Source organism: Festucalex cinctus, chromosome 19, assembly GCF_051991245.1.
Source record: "Festucalex cinctus isolate MCC-2025b chromosome 19, RoL_Fcin_1.0, whole genome shotgun sequence".
Taxonomy (NCBI): Eukaryota; Metazoa; Chordata; class Actinopteri; order Syngnathiformes; family Syngnathidae; genus Festucalex; species Festucalex cinctus.
Window position 1 is genome coordinate 8,183,194 of NC_135429.1, and position 16,369 is coordinate 8,199,562.

At 41.6% G+C, this 16,369-nt stretch overlaps 1 protein-coding gene and 2 long non-coding RNA genes across 5 annotated transcripts in view; 1 reads left to right on the plus strand and 2 right to left on the minus strand.

The window, feature by feature from the left end:
* Positions 1 to 15,173, minus strand: part of trim71 (tripartite motif containing 71, E3 ubiquitin protein ligase) — a 30,862-nt gene extending 15,689 nt beyond the window's left edge. The window contains exons 1-2 of the mRNA XM_077507376.1: positions 13,643 to 15,173; positions 1,424 to 1,591 (exon numbers count right to left, since the gene is read on the minus strand). Of these exons, the coding sequence (XP_077363502.1) occupies positions 1,424 to 1,591; positions 13,643 to 14,374 (900 nt within the window). The 5' untranslated portion in view covers positions 14,375 to 15,173. The remainder of the gene's footprint in view (positions 1 to 1,423; positions 1,592 to 13,642) is intronic.
* LOC144008038 (uncharacterized) lies at positions 3,104 to 5,462 on the plus strand. Its single transcript, XR_013280545.1, has 3 exons — positions 3,104 to 3,466; positions 3,829 to 3,915; positions 3,997 to 5,462. It is a non-coding gene; the product is annotated as an uncharacterized LOC144008038 (long non-coding RNA).
* On the minus strand, positions 3,652 to 6,382 carry LOC144008037 (uncharacterized). 3 transcript variants are annotated; one of them, XR_013280542.1, is made up of 3 exons: positions 5,433 to 6,382; positions 5,096 to 5,326; positions 3,652 to 4,823 (listed from the first exon to the last, which is right to left on the minus strand). It is a non-coding gene; the product is annotated as an uncharacterized LOC144008037 (long non-coding RNA). The 3 variants fall into 3 exon arrangements; XR_013280543.1 differs by having other exon boundaries at positions 5,466 to 6,379; XR_013280544.1 differs by having other exon boundaries at positions 5,798 to 6,142.
* Positions 15,174 to 16,369: the final 1,196 nt, after the last annotated feature.

Genomic DNA, 16,369 nt, shown 5'->3' on the forward strand with positions numbered 1-16,369 from the left:
CCTAAATGAAGAGAGGCGTCTACAAACAGGGTGTGCACGAGGGGGGCATGTGAACAAGAGGTGGGTGAAGTGTTGCACTTCCTTCAATGAGGATGGGATTTTTCCTTTCAAATCCTTTAAATACTTCATCTACCCTCCCCCAGCCTCCTCTCCATGCTGCCTCCCCCTTTGACCTTCATCCCTGCCCCCGCCGGACCTCACCCCGTGTGACGCGCCCCTTTTCAGCACCAGCTGGACACCTCCAACTTGAGCGGAAAAAAATTCCAGGGTCTGGTCACGACTGTGCTACTTTATTGAGACAAGGCACAAAAATTTTCTGAAATATAATTAAATAATGATTCCTCAACACCGACTTTCACTTCTTCTGCTCTGCTGTGTTGAATGAAAGCTGTCAGGCAAGTATTGACTATGCCACAACAGAAAATGGTGCAAATATTGTCAAACTCTTCCATACATCAAGTAAAAAAAAATTTAATAAAAGGGAGAGCTGGCGCATATTGTGCATTTATCCATTTCATTAGTCTTTTGTGTATATTTCATATTTTCTCCACATCAAACTTCAATTTAGATACACTGATGTTCCACCCCCCCCCCCCCCCCCCCCCCCGGGGCCGATAGCAATACTGATTATTACTGTAGTATATTAATAATCCTATATTTGGAGCTGATATTCATGTTCATTAAAGGAAAAAAATATTGGCGTAAACATTTTTAAAAATACAAATTTCAACATTTAACTTTGTTGAAAAGTCCTAAATGACATGTTTATTAAACACCTTTTTGGATTGGCAAAGTTCAAGTTTTTATTTTATTTATTTTATTTTTTTTAATCTTACACAATAGACAAAAATACAAACAAAAAGTTCAGGGAGCTCCCACAGTCATCAGTCTGTCTTACAAAGTTAAATGAAAACTTAAACAAGTGTAAATCCCAGCGCCCGATAGTTTTCTACAGTAAGTAGGCCTACTTTTTTCCAAAATTACAAAATAACTCAAACGTTAACTGTATATGTATCTTTGTTAGAATTTCAAACAAAAGCAAAAGTTGCAGAGCATTCTCAAGGTCAGCAGCATCTCCCACAAAGTTAACTGAATATATTAATAAATAGTTCTCTGAGGTTAATCACAGTTTTAAATGAATCTATTACTACTGGCCATCAGATTTAAAAAAAGGCCGATACCGATATTTGTCAAAATGGCAAATATCGGCGCAGATAATCGACATATGCCTAGTACAATTATTTTTAATTAAAAGGTATTTTGTTAATACTTATGTTCAACTGGAAAGGATTAATTGTATTGACATAATTTCTAACAGGACATGCTTCGGTTTCACATGATTTTCACCTTTCGAAACAGATTAATTAGGAAAACCGTGCAACACAACACGCAGGCACCATTAGCCGCTCGGTGTCCATCTCACCTGTACGGCCTGTCGTCCCTTCTGTGCGTCAGCCAGCAGCTGGATGGTGACGGACCTGCAGTCCTGCACGGCATCTTGGAGGTAAACAAAAGTGTGGCCCACGTGACGGCTCATGCTGCACTCCCTGCAGATGGGCACGGAGCAGCTCTCGCAAAAGAACAGGAAAACCTGTGAAAATAAGCAGGTGGCCACTCTTATAATTGCTTTGTGTGTCCGGAAACCGGCAAAGTTAAGTCAATGTCAGAGATGTGACATTTGTTCAAACACAATGTGGGAATCTAAATGATCAATTGTATTACTATTCTTTGTGTTCTTTTTATCCCTACTAGTCGAAATACATTCTAATAATTTGAATTTGTGGTATACGAGTTAAACAACAAAATCCACTTGTTTTTTTTATCCATGTCTGGGGCGGCCATTTTGCCACTAGTTGTCAACTGAAAATGATATCACAGTTACCGAGTCGGTCTGAGCAATTCTAATGTCATTTCAAGTGACAAAATGGCCGCCCCCAGATGGATTTAAAAAAATAAATTAAAAAAAAAAAAAAGTTGATTTTGCTGCTTAATCATATTCCACAAACACAATTTTAATCAGAATATCATGTTTAGACTAAGTGGAGGCGAATACATGTACAACTTGTAAAGAAAGTATATGGATTTACTGTTTGTCCCAACATCAGCTGGGATAGGCTCCAGCTCACCCGTGACACTCAAAAAGCCCTATAGAAAATGAATGGGCAAATGCTGGATCTTATATGCAAAATTATATCAGAAGATTCAAAGTAATTCTGCTTTTGCTGGAAGTAAACAAATAACAGCTTGCAAATACTCAATACAACACAATGTAGTTAATTTAAACTCATAATGCATGCACACAAATACTACATCTGCTTGAGTGCAACATCCCCCACACAGGACACACCTAATCAATGAGAAAAGGCTGAATGACAATAGTCATCCATATGCATGAGTGACCTACGAGGCTCATAAAAATCCTTCTGTAACACATTAGAAAAAAAAAGATGGACTAAAGGCTATCAAAATTTGATCAATAACCATTCTTCACACGTAGCTTGCTTGTTTAGTTTTGATTTCATCGTAGAAGCAGCACATCACGTTTGGCAGAAAAGTGCCCCGTCCCTTGAGAGAAGGTCGTTTAACCTTTGTTGCCAAAACCGAAGCTGCGCTTCAAACGTGGCCTCCGCGTGCTGATTGGTTGTAATGAAAGGCTAATTAAGTATGTGCTGACCATCATATCCCAAAGAGATGCAAGATCAATGGGCTCCAATAGCAGGAGCAGCGAGTGGATGGGGGTGGGCCTGCAATCAATCCATCAATAACAACCCTTCTCCCCAGGGGGCGGCATAATCTAATGAGCCGCACGCTCACACACGCACGCACGCACACTTTTATCTGACTTCCTTCTCCTTTCTTGTTCTTTCTACTGAAGCGCAGTTTCTGCTCTGCTCCATCACTCGAGCTCCTCTTCCCTCGGCTCTTTTCCATTCTTCTCCTCCTCCTCTATTGACATCGCCTAAATTCCAAGGGGACACGGCATACAAAAGAGAGGAATGAGGGAGGTGGCGCAAAACGGAGGCTGGACGATGGCAGACTTGGAGACCTCAATAGGTCGCTTGCACATCGTAATGCATCATGGGAATTTTTTCTTCGGGCGCCATATTGGGTGTCCGCCGGTTCACAAGGTACACTCGCGAGTTACACGGTAGAGCTTATCAACCTGATGTCATTTACGCAGTATTTTCACGATTTACCGGAAGATCAAAAACAACGATACAGGCAGAAGGTGTCTCTGTGTGGCGGGATTGATCCTAATTACGTCCTGACCAAGGGTGATTTTTTTTTTGATGGAGAAAGCTTGCTGGCCAAATGTGACATCTCTGGACATCTTTCACTACCTCGTGTTGACAACATGCTCCATAACACGCCAACAAATCCCTGGAGGCTTACAATTATTTTGTAAGCGGGTGGATACAGAGTGTAAACTTTAACATCGCATCAGAAGAAACGGTTGCTGTTGCACGTAAGTAAACCACATGGTGTTGGTAATTCTGCACACAAAAATGTTGATTTGTTCTCAGGCTTCCTGTTATTGTGTTTACATGCACAGCTAGGTTTACCTGATGTGGTTTTTCGAATCATTTTATAACAGGCAAATATGGCAGAGCGTATAAGAATAAAAAGTAACTATGCACAGCCTCCCCGTGGCTTAATTAAATTTAATGCTACCCTTTCACTAGTTACATGTTAATCAACTTATTCTAAATGGTTAAGGTTAACCACTCTCAGAGGACGTATTTTTAGTTTCAGTTTCCAGTACAATAAAACGTGTTCATGGTAACTACTGAGCATACTGACAGCTTTTCTTATGATCTCACGGTTAAGGAGGCTGTCACAACACCCAATTTCTGTCTGGTGCCGGATGGCAACAATTCCCATCACTTGTCACGACAACACCAATAGTATTACCAGGTATGTATGGCTTTACTTTTTGTAGTTTCTTATTTAATTCTATGTTTCATATTTTCATTACAATGTTTGTAATATTTTCAGATTCAGGCACAGATGAGTTTAACTGGACGGACTTCTGCGACTTTGTGGTGTGGACAAAGTGTGATTGAGCGAGTCCACCCAGATCGCTCGTTTTGGCCAGAGTTTTTTTTTCCCCCAAAGTCCCCTCCTTACCTGAACTGCTCGGGAGAGCATTTACTAGATCAGCAGTGGACTTCCAGTGTTCCTGCTCAGCCGCTGTCACCTACCACTTGCTCATGTACTTCAAAGATGCGGAATAAAGTAGTTTTTTGTGCTGCAGCAGATTGTAAAATCAAATGATATCACTTGAAGTGTGCCAATCTAGACTGCCAAAAGGACAGTAGTTTTGTGACAAGTGTGAAACAAGGATTATTGGGAAAACTGTAACACAGTACTGGTACTTGTCTTACATTAAACAAATTTAAAAGAGAGCAACTTTTTCCTCTGTACATAGTATAATGAAAGTCATTGCGTACCCCATCAACATTACATCATACCGTCATCTCAGGATGGTAGGCACCTGTGCTAAAATAAACTACATTAATTAACAGTTCAATTTTATCCCTGAAATTACTACATCTAATCATTATTCACTTCATTTTTTTGTGCTTTTAGAAATAATAGAGATTTATGCCATTACTTTAAGAGGGACCATATTGCACATTGAGTCAAATCCTGTCATTTGTATTATGTACAGCTTTGTAAACAAACCCAACAATAGAATTTGTATAATCGCTGCCTTTATTAGCTCCAAACAAACAGTCGCATGTTGTCCTCCTCCAATGCTTTGATGCTCGTCTTCGTTTCCATCATGTCATTGGCAATCAAGTCGGTGTGGCATGAGATCCCTAAAGAAATAATAATAAAAAAAGATCACAAAAAAATACGGTACCAGTAATAGGTTTAATATAGTACAGTAGTATAGTTTTTTTGTCAGTGTAAAAGAAATGTACACATTTTGTTGCATTTTTTAATGTATGAACATTGCTACAGGCAAATACTTATTTCTATAAACACTTCCAAATGTCTCTAAAATATAAGGTGCATGTACACACACAAACAAACACATACATTCACTCATGCATACAATATATCATGTAATGAATTCTGAGTGGCATACCAGAGTCAATGATGTCAGCAGTACTTGAGGGTACAGGTTACTGGAGCCATCTGGCTGCATAACTGCAACAATCTCTGCCACTTCGAGTCGTCTTTTCTTTGCTTGTCTCTCCTGTGCACGTTCATATCTTGGCACCGACTGGGCTGAGACATAGATGTTGTAACTTGGGACCCAACTTTAATGTTGGAGCCCAGTCGGGATGATTGGACAGAAAAACGGGCGCAGGGCGACCTGTTAAAATAAACAAATATATAAACAAATAAAATATGGAAAGACTGGTTATTTTGCCGCAGTAGGGTGGCCGTGAATAAGTTCTTTAGCATGATGTGTAGGCTACCGAATAAGTTCTTTAGCATGATGTGTAGGCTACCGGGGCTCTGTTTTCTTGCATCACCCCCGGGGGTCTGTTTACTTGCATCACCCCCTTCTGTCTCTTTTTTCCAAGTTTACATTTTGCCACCAAAAAACATGTTATCGGCATTAAGAGCCCAAGACTAATCAATCCAATTTCAGCAGTAAACACTTTGCACTGGCACTACTTGGGTGAAAATGTTCGATGTTAGCTTTCGGCTAACGTCCGCTAGCCAGCTTGTACTACCGAACTTGCTTGTTCATGAATCCAAAACATAAGCAACTTGCCCATATATGGGCGGTCGAAACGTTATTAATCCTCATGCATTAAATAAAGGTAAACAAGCTTACCGCTCACAAAGTGATGGCTGCACACACGAGCCCAAAGTAACGACTTCCCTCCGGAGTCCGCACTCCTCTGTCTCCAGGCCCTGGTTCCTAATTATTTTCGGAATTCGGCAGAAAGGCCGACCATTTTCCCCCTGGGCTTTGTTCGAACAGCCAACGATGCAGCAACAATGTACCATTTTAAACGCAGAAAACAAACGTGATAGATACGTGTTAGACCGAATCGCTACGTAAATGGAGGCCACCCAGCATGGCGACTACGAGAAATCCGAGGCGGAAGTGACGACACGTGCAAGCGACCTATTCTGGCAATACGCCAGATATACACACAGACAAGATGCTTATCGGTTTTAGCCAAACGGCCACACAAGGCACATAGTGGCAAACTGAAACAACCGCCAAGCAAATAGATAAGGGCCCAACCGTTATGGATTTAATAAAACACATCATTGTGAATGCTTATGTTACCATAAACTAGGTAAATTAAAAAAAATAAATAAATAAAGAGAATTTTAAAAAGCAAGAAGTCCTAAGGGAGCTAAAACTGAAAAAATATAACCATGAGACAACATGTTTATTTTGGTAAACTCTAGTAATATCAAACCTATTTAATCTACATTCTTTCAAGTAGGTTTCATAAAATAGACGTCAAACAAAATTCCTTGTAGAGCCATATAGTATAATCCCTGTTATAGGAAATGGGAATAATGCCAAGACAGACTAAACACCAAATCCAATTTAACTTGTATAGATGCTTATATCTTTGATCATCTTGCTTATATCTAATTTGACCGGGTTGCAATTTGTCATGCTTATATCACCAGTGTGTGGAACCTAAGGCCACTGTGGGGCCATATAAAGCCCACCATGCAATTTTAAAAACAAATAAAACACAAGAACTGTTCTAAAATCGTAAAGACTTTTTTTTTACCTCACAAATGTTCAATACGTTTTTATTTAAAAAAATAAAAATAAAATAATTTAGGCTCTTATATGTTGGACCCTCCCCCCCCCAAAAAAACCTCAATCAAGATGAAACTCCTTAATCATCAAAATTGTTTTCTCGTCAGTTTCGTTGGCAGAATTACGAGAGTGCTAATTTAGGTATGTTGGGTAAAAAAAAACCCAAAAAAACCCACCTTTATTAGGGTTAACATAAATGGGATTTTTTGTTTTCCCCCTACGGGTCAAGAAGCTCTTCATTAATTGCAAGATTTCAGATTACATAACACACAGGACCTCTTGGAAGACCGCTCGCTCAATATTATTGACACGCGCTACCAATTCCCACGAGTCGTCACGCTGGGGTCTTTGTCGTTATCTGCTGCTTTCCAAACATTCATTCAATTACTATCACAATTATTTTCTGGATAAAAATAATAAAAGGTGGGTGTGAACGCAAATCGTAAGGAACAACAAAACTATTGTGCATTAATCTATTATTAGAATTCATTGCTTTGTGCCTGGAGTTTTTCTGCTGCCACCACCACACGCCAATTCACTCTTGGTAGCAGGCCTCAGCCACACGAGGGGGGACGGGGAGTTATTGGATTTCATTAGTGCACCGGATGCTACGCGCTCTCCCGCTCTGCCCATTAAATCTCTCACGTTACCAATTGACAATAAAACACGCCCATACTGTAGTGTCACTGTCAACCACCGTTTGTCATAAACCTTTGAAAAAAGGTAGATGACATTTCAATAACGTATTACTGCTTGTTTCATTCGGCCTCTTTTGCAGAAGCCAAAGCATTACATTTATGAATATCGTTTTGATGATAGTTTGCTAAATTTAAGGTGGTATTGGATTAGTATCATTGCAAACTGAATTGGACCATTTGAATGATCAGTTTTTTTCTCAAAGTATGAGACACCAATAATTCAGCTTTAAATAGTTCGATGACATTTTGTTTGTCTAGAGAACCCAGAGGCATTGTCCAAGTGTATACAATGTATATAGTATCCATTCTTTCCAATGTGATGTATAGCGAATCATGGCAACTCCCTCCCTCCCCTCCTTTCCCTTCCTCGCTGCAGGCACTGGGAACTAGGGAAGAGGGCACTAACCGAAGCAGCCAGTAAAATCTCTCCAAGCAGAGTGGGGGGAGGGGATGCCGGCCTAATACGTTTACATATAGGCAGTTACCCTTTTAAAACCGGAATATTAGCAATATTCGGATTTTGTTAGGCCATGTCAACAAGCGCAATAACCCGAACATGCTCTTATTGAAAACCCAAATAAGACCCCTGGGTTAGCCCTTTCAAAATCACTATTCTTGTGCATCAACGCATTCGGAATACCTCGATTGAATGGTGCAATGTTTTTCGCTGTGCGTATGCTCTCTATTGTCTTCTTCGTCTTATTTTCTTCTTCTTCGCAATCTCTACACATTTTAAGTAAAAAAAGGTAACTCAGAACAATTTCAAATGACATCTTAATTTCACTACGATAAACATTTGCAATCCGTTTTATCTTTCAAGTGCAGAATTGTACTATTTGACTTTTTCCGCCTGGCAGTGTCGGGGGATTTTTCCATTTAACGATGCGTCAACACGCAAAAGAAAAGAAAGTTTGTGGGCGCACACTGACGCATTACAAAGTGACATTCCTATAGGCTCATCACGTCAAATGCATTTGGCAGCTCAAGACAACCACAATTATGAAATTCCTGTTCTAAAGTGAACCTGCAGACATCAAGTCTGGCTCTAGTGAAAAAGAAAAAAAAGAAGAAGAAAAAGAAAATGGCATATAACTATTTTTTAATTGGTAGACATCATTGGGGTTTCCATCCAAATGTTTCAAATTTTTGAAGAAATGTAGTGAAAATTCACAAAACTAACTTCCGGTATGCCGATTCCCATTTCTTATTATTTTTTAAATAATTATTAATTAATTTTTGAGAGAGAGGAGACCGTCGATGATTTCATACGATTATTCCACAATTATTATTATTATTATTTTTATAATTCCAGATATATTTCAATTTTTTCATACCCCCTAAACATACCTTTACTTTAGCATCTGCCACATTTTTTTGTGACTACAATATGAACTTGTGATATACTATCCAGTCAAACCAAGCGACGTGGTAACCAGACCTATCATTGTTTGTATTTATTGTTTATAATTTCAGACCCCCCGTGGCTCCGATCCGGCGATCCGATTGGACGGGCCTCCGAGCACACAAGGAAAACAAACCGTCGTCAGCTGGCCTCCTTAGCGAGCACGAGACGTGTGTGGTGTGTAGTGTGCTACAGTATGTACAGTAGAGGGTGGGGAAAGGGGGCGTGGGAGAGGATGGTTGGCGGATATAAAAGCAGGGAGAAGAGTGTGCAGTTGCTACGTCTTGAACACATTGCAGCTGCATGTCAGACTAAGAAAGGTGAGTGACGGAAATAGGAAACACGTTTATGTCAAGTTGTCATGCAAAGAACGCAACATGGCTGAGCAGGAGCACCAAAAGTATTTATGCAAATTTGGTGCCACAGATGAATTCCTTTGACCTCTACAGTGAAAAGACATGGCGACAAAGGCCAAGCTCTTCCTGTCCATTCAATTTGGACAAAGTGCTCCTGTGGACATCAAGAGCCAGGACACACACTCACATCACACAGGAAACAAGGCGACGGCATCAAATTACAGGCCACATGTGGCACGTTAGAAACCTGGAGGTCACAACTTTATAATCCAACTTTTCTAACTATTTGTGCACTGGCATCCAAGTCCTATTCAGAGGATAACTACAGATGGCTGAGGTTATTGGAAAACAGAACGCCGCCAGCCGCAACACACTTCCAGTGATGAAACCAAAAATAGCGACAGCTGACGAAAGGGGGCTCGCCTGCCTCCATAACTTCATTGTGTCAGAAAACAAAAAGGCGGACAAAATGTAAACTACTTCCTTTTGCCTTGAATCAAAAGCATGTGCGGGCTCAAGTTTCCTCAAACAATTTGGCGCAACCAAAGGATTCATTTAACTTGACTAAGTTGACTCATTAATCAAGAGAATATAGTCATAGCCACCTAATAAGACTGTTGAGTGAGTTTGTGGGAGGTAATTCACAAGCGCAGCCAGGCCCTTTGTCGCCGTGACGACCGTTTAATCTATGGCAACGACGGACAGAGGATTAGCATATCATTAGCCGCTCCTCCGACCGGGCGGCGCGTGGATTTGGGTGTCGGAGGGTGACGTCGCAGCAAGCCTGGGGCACTCCTTTGGTGTAATCCCATTTTCCATTTCAACTTCCACACACAAGCAAGGACCTCATTGATGCCGATGAGGCAGCACGGCCCATCTTCATTTCAATGTAGCGCTCGATAGGACAGGAGAGACACTTGCAGTTTAATGGGGACGTCAACCGAAAATGTTTCTTTACAAATGTTGTTATATGCACATCACATTAGTCTAAAAAAAACAGCATTCTGAATAAACGGGAAGTCAACCCAAAAAAATGTGCACCACTTGTCTAAATACGGATTCTTCTTCAGAAAAGAGGGGAGCTGTGACTGCTCATTGCCTGACCAACTGTGATGTCATCTTCAGTCGACAGAAGGTAAGATAGATAAAAACAGCTGGATTTTGCTTCATAACTCATATTCCAAAAATGCAATATGAACGGCATGTTTAGACTAGTGAAGTCACATATAACATATTTTTGTCAAGAAATGTTGAAGGTTGACTTCACCTTTGACAGCTTGATTGTGGAATATGAATTAAAGTGCACAATCCACCCGTTTTTATCCATCTCTGGGGGCGGCCATTTTGTTACTTGCTGTCGACTGAAAATCCAACCAGTCACGCCTCGCCTGTTTTCTGACCTTGGTCATGTGACATTCGCAAGCTGAGCCGTGATTGGTCGCTACCTGATCCCTTGAGCAGCTGTGATGTAATTTTTAGTTGACAGCAAGTGGCAAAATGGCCGACACGAGATGGATAAAAACAGGTGGATATTTCTGCTTAATTCATATTCCCGAAACGCAATATCAATCAGAATACCATTTTTAGACTAGTGGCGCTGCATAGAACATATTGAAAAAAAAAGTTTTTGGAGTGACTTGTTTATTAATATTGATTTTAATCAACAAGCAGAAAAAAACAACTGAATTATTTCTTGACTCCTTTCGGTACAGTGCTCAAACTGCACAAATAATCACGTAAACCTTGTGTCAACCAAGACTGGTCCTTAAATAAATAGCCACGTTACAACAAATTGCCCAGCGGACATGCAGATAAAGACGGGAAGGCTTCAGTCAGATATTGTCCATAAATCAGCCAAACCAGAAATAACCAGAAATGATTCTGCTGTGAAGACCTAACAACCTTCATGATGGCGTGGCGTTGCGTTGGATGATGTGGAGCCCTGTGACACCCCCTCAACGCTACTCGACTCACAGGTATAGAAAGCCTGACCTTCTCTTGTCTCATTCCCTCCCCCAGCGAGTGAGGGCGGCCTTACTGGGAAAAGAAGCTCTTACTGGAAAACCGAGCCCACGTATTTACTGGCAATGCAGGGGGGATGGTCACCGCGCATCTCAATTGGTCCCCCCGTGATGCATTGAAAACGGCACATTATGCTAATTGACTTTACCGATTACAATAAAATTGAGCCAAGAAGATCGAGGCAAGAGAGAAGAGGGCCAAAATGTCCGACTTTGACCGCTACAAGGTGATGAAGGCCAAGGGGATGAGGAACAAGATCATCAAGCACGAGGTGAAGAAGCTCCAGAAAAAGGCAACAACAACAACAACAAAGAAGTCAAATTAGTTTCATTGTGGCCCACAGGATGGACAATTTCCAGTAGATTTTCATGGCAAGTTAAAATTTAGAATTAGGGATGAGCAATAATTTATTTCCACTGATATCAATAACATAACTTCTTGCTCCTCCACACAGATACCAATAGATAACCCCCCCGCCTTTTTTTTTTTTTTTTTTAAATATCTGTTGTTGCACCTTACAATAAAACATTTCAATTACATCGCATGCAGCGACGCCATTTTACCACCCATGCCATTGCAACAGCATGTATTTGAGGCGACTTTCAATATCGGTCAAATTTTGCCTGATATCCTGATATCCCCCCCCCCAATATCAGTCCGATAGCTATCATGCATCACTATTTAGAATTTTGGAATTTTGGAAAATGTAAACTTTTAAAAGGAGTGAATGAGAATTGAGGACAATTGGAAATGGAAAGGTATCATATTTAAGAATAAATACCGGTATATTGTTTTGTGATTATCAGTCATCCATGCAAAACCGATAGCATGAAATCTGTTTGTTTTAGTCCAAGATGGATTATATTAAAATATATTTCCCTTAACTACATTTAAGTAAACAAAATGGCTGCCTCCTATCTGGAGTACACAAATTGCATTAAGGAAGAAATGTCCTCTCCCCACATGAACCAGAGCTTCCACAAAAAGACCCCCTCGCCCCTCATACGTTATTCATTCGGAGCATATGGCACAACCGAGATGGTTTCCATTGCAGCTTTATTCAGATCACATGATCAAACAAATAACTTGAGCATGGCTTGTTACTTTGGGGGGTGGGGTCATCTTCTTCCCTGGATGTCTGCTGTGGCACACATTAGGCGTGTGTAAATGCAGCCATTTTGACAAAAGACGAACTAGGCAAAGAGTCACTCGGCTCGCTTTTAACTTCTTGCCATATGGTCCCACCCCAGTATGGTTCTCTGCCATATTGCGTTACTATGATGAATCACAACCACTGAGCTATAAAAGCTCATCAGGCGCGTAGCAGCAAATTATCCAATTTTAATTTAATTGGTCTGAAAATCATGTGACCCAGCCACTTTTTGTAACATTTGTTTGGCGGTGTTTTGCAATCGGAAAATGCGTTGAAGATTTTTAGTATCTACTTATTAATGGTATAAAAGTACATTTTACATTCTCAAACAGCATACATTTGAGTTACAGGGATTTTTTTCTCCACTTAGGTTCGCCACGCTTTTTACTGTAGTATCTGTAACTTTGAAGGTGTATAACTTTAAAAGGCGGGGCCTGGACTGGTGAGTGACATGGGCACTTGTGAATGAGAGTGTAGTATTGGCTAGCTGTTAACTGGCCTAACCTGTTAGCCTTCTGCGTACTGAGTAACAAGCTGTGGCCATTGGCAGCTCTATTTTTTATGACTGTGCCGAGTGTTTGTTTTCTTTGCATTTGCTCAAAGATCGTCTGAAAGTGCGTTGGCACGGCAGCTGTGTCTGTCCTCGACCACTTGAGAGAGCATTGCCATACGTTGTAACTTGGGATTTCCTCAATCGATTCAATTTCGATTCACAAGAGTTCAGTACGATTTGAGTCAATTTTCTCTGATTCGATTTACTTCAATCTGATAAATTGAATTGTCAAAGTGAAATAAAAAAATAAAAAAAAGACTTTTCAATTCATGTGAACAGGAATTTTAAGAAAACAGATTTAAAAAAAAAAAAAAGCCTTTAAAATTCTATTTTATTCAGAATGAATGGGGAAAAGAGAAAAAATATCCAACTCGATATCAGGCTTGAAAAGGAAAATCTATTCGATATCGATTATTTGATTTTTTTAAACCCATCCCTATTTGATACCACTTTTGTCAGACTGGTACTCAACTCTTGTGGAGTCAAATTTCCCTCACCCCCAAAAAACAATGACAGATAATTTTAAATAAAGACCGAAAGCATTTTAGATTAAAGTTATATGAAATCATTTCAAACATCTGTAGCTTTATCTAGTGATGGTAGGCTGTATTCGATTGGCAATCAGACGTGCTTCCTGATGACGTGTTAAGTGAACGGATCCAGAACTTCTGACATACAGTGTGGGTGGTGTTTTGGCTCACCTCGTTGTCATGATGTTGGCAGAAGCTCATGCGGTCCTGGAAGAGGGACAGCAGTGCAAAGTTGTTCTGCAGAGACTGCGCCAGGGACACCGACATGGCCGGTTGACCCGGGCTGCTGTTGACTCGGCCCAGGTGGAGGTTCTCCCCGAGCCGCTCGATGAAGTGGTCCTTGGTGAGCCTCACCCGTTGATGTGCACGCACGCAGTTGTCACACAGATACTCTTGGCAGTCGAGGCAGTGGGACGTGGCCAGGTTCTCCTCGTCGCATGAGCTGCACTGAGGATCTGCCATGAGATGCGGGGGGTGCAGATGGCCTCCGTGGGTGGGATGGAAGGCGGAGGAGCCCAAGCCTGATCGATTGGGGTGGTGGTGGCCATTCTTGTTCTGGATCTGCTCCTCGGTGCTCACCACCACGTCCAACAGGTTGCTGAAGAGGAAGTTGGAGGAAGGCAGCGAGTCCACGCCGGCCTCGGAGATGGACACCTTCTGGTCGCAGGTGGGGCAACGTAATTTGAGCGGCTCTCCCGAACTGCGCTGGCCCTCCAGGCACTGCCTGCAGAAGGCGTGGAGGCAGGGCAAGACATGGAGCCTCCTGCTGGTCTGGCTGGACGAGGAAGAGGTGTGGGAGGAGGAAGAGGAGGTGGACGAGCTGGAGGAAATGGGGGCAGAGGAGCCGCACAGCTCCTTGCAGAGCGGGCACGTCTGCAGATCCGAGTCTGGAAATGAAGCCATCTGTGGGGCCACCTCAAACACAAGGCTCAGTTTACAGATGAGGTATACATTTGGGCACACGTCGAGCCGATGAGTCGAGCTGGAAAACTGCTGTTTCTTGAGGTAGATTCATGAGGCATTTAAGTCACTTCAACGAGGAGAAGGATGTTCATCAGCGACAGATTATGTCTCTATTCCATAACTCAGATGTGAGGCAAAAATCAACGAGGTAGTCTTTAAATTGAACAATCAATTCCTGAAACGTGACAACGTCGAACAACGTTATTGATTCTGTGCAGGAGGCAGATGGTGTTAAATTGAGGCTAAAAATAAAAATAACAAAATACGGAGTTATTGGATCGGCGTCTTGATGGAGGAACCTCGGTCTCTCTTCCCCCACCTTCTTACGTTCGCCCCCAGAGGGTCACCATCGGTGGGCATTCAGTCTGGAGTCGAACCTCGGACCCAACGGTGGTCGACAGTTGAGCAAAGCGACAACCATGTAGTCTCTTACAGATAACCTTCGTAGTCAAAAAATGTTCACTTCCGAGCTTATCCTTCCTTCCCTACGGTGGGCTCGCTCTCGGCGTGGAGGAATTTCACGCAGGCTTTTCCTCACACAGCATGGGGCAAAGGGGAGGGGGGTGGGAGAACACGCTAAATGAATGGTCCAAGCCTCCACTCGGTCGTCCGCGCTTATATTTGCTTCCTCCGGAAAAGAACCGTTAACACCGGCTGAAGGTACGAGCTCACACGAGCGCGTGCTGCCCTAGCTGTTGCTCCGACAGCAGCTCCAGTTCGACTGACCTGAGGAGGGAAAAAAAAAAATGGACTCACTTCCGCTGCAGGCACTGGGAGGAAGGGGAGGGGCGGACGTGAGTTGGGGGCGCACGCGCTCGTACCCGATCAGCGCTCGCGCACGACCGACGTGAAAGAGGGGGAAAAAAAAAATAAACAAAAAAAGGAAAAAAGCTGGCAAAGCTTACATTACTGACAACAGATCAATTTGAGTTTTGACGCTGTTAAACTAAGTATATTTTATTTATAGTCCGCCAGGTAGTAGACGTATCTCGACAGCGCATCGAGCTAACATGATTGATACAATGCCTCACCAAAGCTGTTAATTTTAAGTAGGACTGCTTTTATTGTAGTACTAGTGTAAAATTAATGTCCACAGTATCTAATACGACTCACAAATCACAGCGTGCGGCCGAGACACGATCACTTAAGTCATAAAACGCATAAATCAATCATGCGCGAAACGAACAACGCCAAATTATCTAACTCACCTTCGTTTTCCATCATGATAATGCCAACAAATAATTTACTGGATCTCAAATTTGAAGCCCGAATTTGGAAAACATAGGCCCATCACATGTGAATAAAATGATTTGCTCACTTGCTAACCAGCTGAAGTTTTGTATCGTTATTTTATTATTATTATTATTTTAATTAATTTTCATTTTGGTGTGTTCACGGGTTAAAAATATGCATGATACTGCCACTTTCTAAAGCGAAATGCTGCTTTTTAAATCAATTCGTATATTTTTAATCTGTCTATAATGTAAAAATAATTTTTACATGTGTGGGGGAAGAAAACAAAACAAAACAAAACGTAACATTCATTGCACATAGGTCCATTCGTCGTATCTGGTTTCAATGAAGAAAACAGGCCCAGCGCCCTGAAAAATGACAATGGGTGATTTACAATAACGTCACACACAATGCTTGATTTGATTTGTACATTTGTAAAAGGCTTCCGAACAGGCCAGGGGTTATGCTGATATGCTGCGAATAACAAAACATTCTACCTGATGGACTACACCACTGAGCTTTCTCTTACGAACAAACCTTTCATCCATCTTCACCATGCTAGCCTACTGTACATGCAATGGGCTAACAGCTATCACTTTTCATGAAGATGAGACACAGTAAAACGACTCATCTCTGTAAGGGGGGGTAAAACCTTCACAAATTGTCAGTTCTTCATCGCCGCTTACACAGTAGTCATTTATC